General features: G+C 41.4%; 1 protein-coding gene across 1 annotated transcript; it reads left to right on the forward strand.

Moving 5' to 3' along the window:
* The first annotated feature begins 1116 nt into the window (after positions 1-1116).
* On the forward strand, positions 1117-1876 carry LOC133896670 (uncharacterized). Its single transcript, XM_062337267.1, has 2 exons — positions 1117-1539; positions 1635-1876. Exons 1-2 carry the CDS (start codon positions 1230-1232, stop codon positions 1649-1651), a joined length of 327 nt encoding a protein of 108 aa, XP_062193251.1. The 5' UTR covers positions 1117-1229; the 3' UTR covers positions 1652-1876.
* Positions 1877-2165: the final 289 nt, after the last annotated feature.

The raw sequence follows: 2165 nt of genomic DNA on the forward strand, positions 1-2165 counted from the left end.
TTCTTCTCATGTAATTTATCTAGTGCTATTAGGTGTAATAGACTAGAACAAGATCATGGAGATTTGAAGCGTGATGACCCGGAGGACAGGAACCGTGGCGATGGAGATCACCATGTGAAGGGGCCATACTATGTCACAGTTAATATGATTGCCTGTGATGTTTTTATGTTCCTGTCATACTATTCTTTCATGTTTTATATGTGGTGGATATGATTTTCATGATTGAGTAGTTTCCCTCAGAAAAATCAAGAGTAATTGATGCCCTTCCAATAGCTGCACCTACAAAGGTTTTGATCATTGTGTGGTAGGTCTGCCAAAGCAGGGTGCCATCATTTATCTTAACCAGTTAGAGTGGATGTCGGACATCCACACGCATAGTATTGGTTTACTTGATAAAGCTATCAAAACGGTTTTGGGCTTTGGGGCATGGTGTTGGGCGCCGGGGCATTCGATGCCACCCAACAAACAAGAGTCACGTATGGATGTGATTAGCAAGGCGTTGCTTACCTATGTCACTAAGTTTCTAGCAGTGATGCCAAAGCTCACTAGAACTTAGTTGAATATGGATCTTGATCCTCTATATGTTGTTAGAGGGAAAACACATATAGTGGAGTATCTTTTGTTAAATTGTTTAATAGAAGATTCACATAGGCATAGTGCTGAACCTGCATTTTCTGTTGTAGATCATGGCACCGGCCGCTAGTAACACTTCCAGTTTTAATTTGCGATCGATTCTTGAAAAAGAGAAGCTTTCTGGAACAAACTTTATTGATTGGTATAGAAATCTGAGAATTGTTCTCAAACAAGAGAAAAAGGAATATGTTCTAGAGGTCCCCTATCCTGATGAACCAGCTGATAATGCTCCTGCCGCGGATCGGAGGGCTTATGAGAAGCACACCAACGATTTACTGGATGTTAGCTGCCTCATGCTTGCCTGTATGTCCTCTGAGCTTCAGAAGCAATATGAGAACAGGGATGCCCATGATATGATTGTGGGACTCCGAGGCATGTTTGAGAACCAAGCTCGGGCCGAGAGGTACAACACCTCAAATTCCTTGTTTGCGTGCAGGTTAACAGAAGGCAGTCCAGTCAGTCCTCATGTGATCAAAATGATTGGTTACATTGAAAGCCTGGAAAAACTTGGTTTTCCCCTTAGCCCTGAGTTGGCTACGGATGTAATTCTTCAGTCGCTCCCTGCGAGCTTCGAGCCGTTCATTTTGAACTTTCATATGAACAGCATGGAGAAAAGCATGGCTGAATTGCATGGGATGCTAAAAACTGCTGAGGAAAGCATTAAGAAGAGCTCTAGTCATGTGATGATGGTTCAAAAGGATAGCAAGAAGAGAAAGCGCAAGGACAAGGCTAAAACTTCGGATGAGATCTCGAGTTCTAAGCCTAAACCTGTTGGAAAGCCCAAGGCTAGCCCTGCCGCTTCTGACACTTGCCACCACTGCCATAAGACTGGTCATTGGCGGAGGAACTGCAAATTGTACTTGGAAGAACTCAAAAAGAAGAAGGGAAGTAAGACTTCCTCTTCAGGTATAAATGTTATTGAAATTAATCTTGCTACTCGTCTTGATGATTCATGGGTATTTGATACCGGATCAATGATTCATACTTGCAAATCGTTGCAGGGACTGAAAAGGACTAGGAAGTGTGCAAGAGGCGAATTGGATGCTCGCGTCGGTAATGGTGCAAAAGTTGCTGCGTTGGCCGTTGGCGTTTACTCCTTATCGCTACCCTCAGGATTAGTTTTGGAATTAAATAATTGTTATTATATTCCTGCCTTGGGCAAAAACATTATCTCTTCTTCATGTTTGGAAGAAGATGGTTATGAATTCATAATAAAGAACAAGTGTTGTTCGATATTTTTGAATGGTATGCTCTATGGTAATTGTCCATTAGTAAATGGATTATATATATTGGATCTTGAGGATATAACTATCTATAACATTGATACAAAGAAGCCTCGGCTTAATGATTTGAATCCCACTTTTGTTTGGCATTGTCGATTAGGTCATATAAATGAGAAGCGTATGCAGAAGCTCCATAAAGATGGTCTTCTACATTCATTTGATTTCGAATCATTTGATACATGCGAGTCTTGTTTACTTGGCAAGATGACTAAGACGCCTTTCACTGGTCGAAGTGAGAGGACAAATGAA

The sequence above is a fragment of the Phragmites australis genome, chromosome 17 (assembly GCF_958298935.1).
Source record: "Phragmites australis chromosome 17, lpPhrAust1.1, whole genome shotgun sequence".
Taxonomy (NCBI): domain Eukaryota; kingdom Viridiplantae; phylum Streptophyta; class Magnoliopsida; order Poales; family Poaceae; genus Phragmites; species Phragmites australis.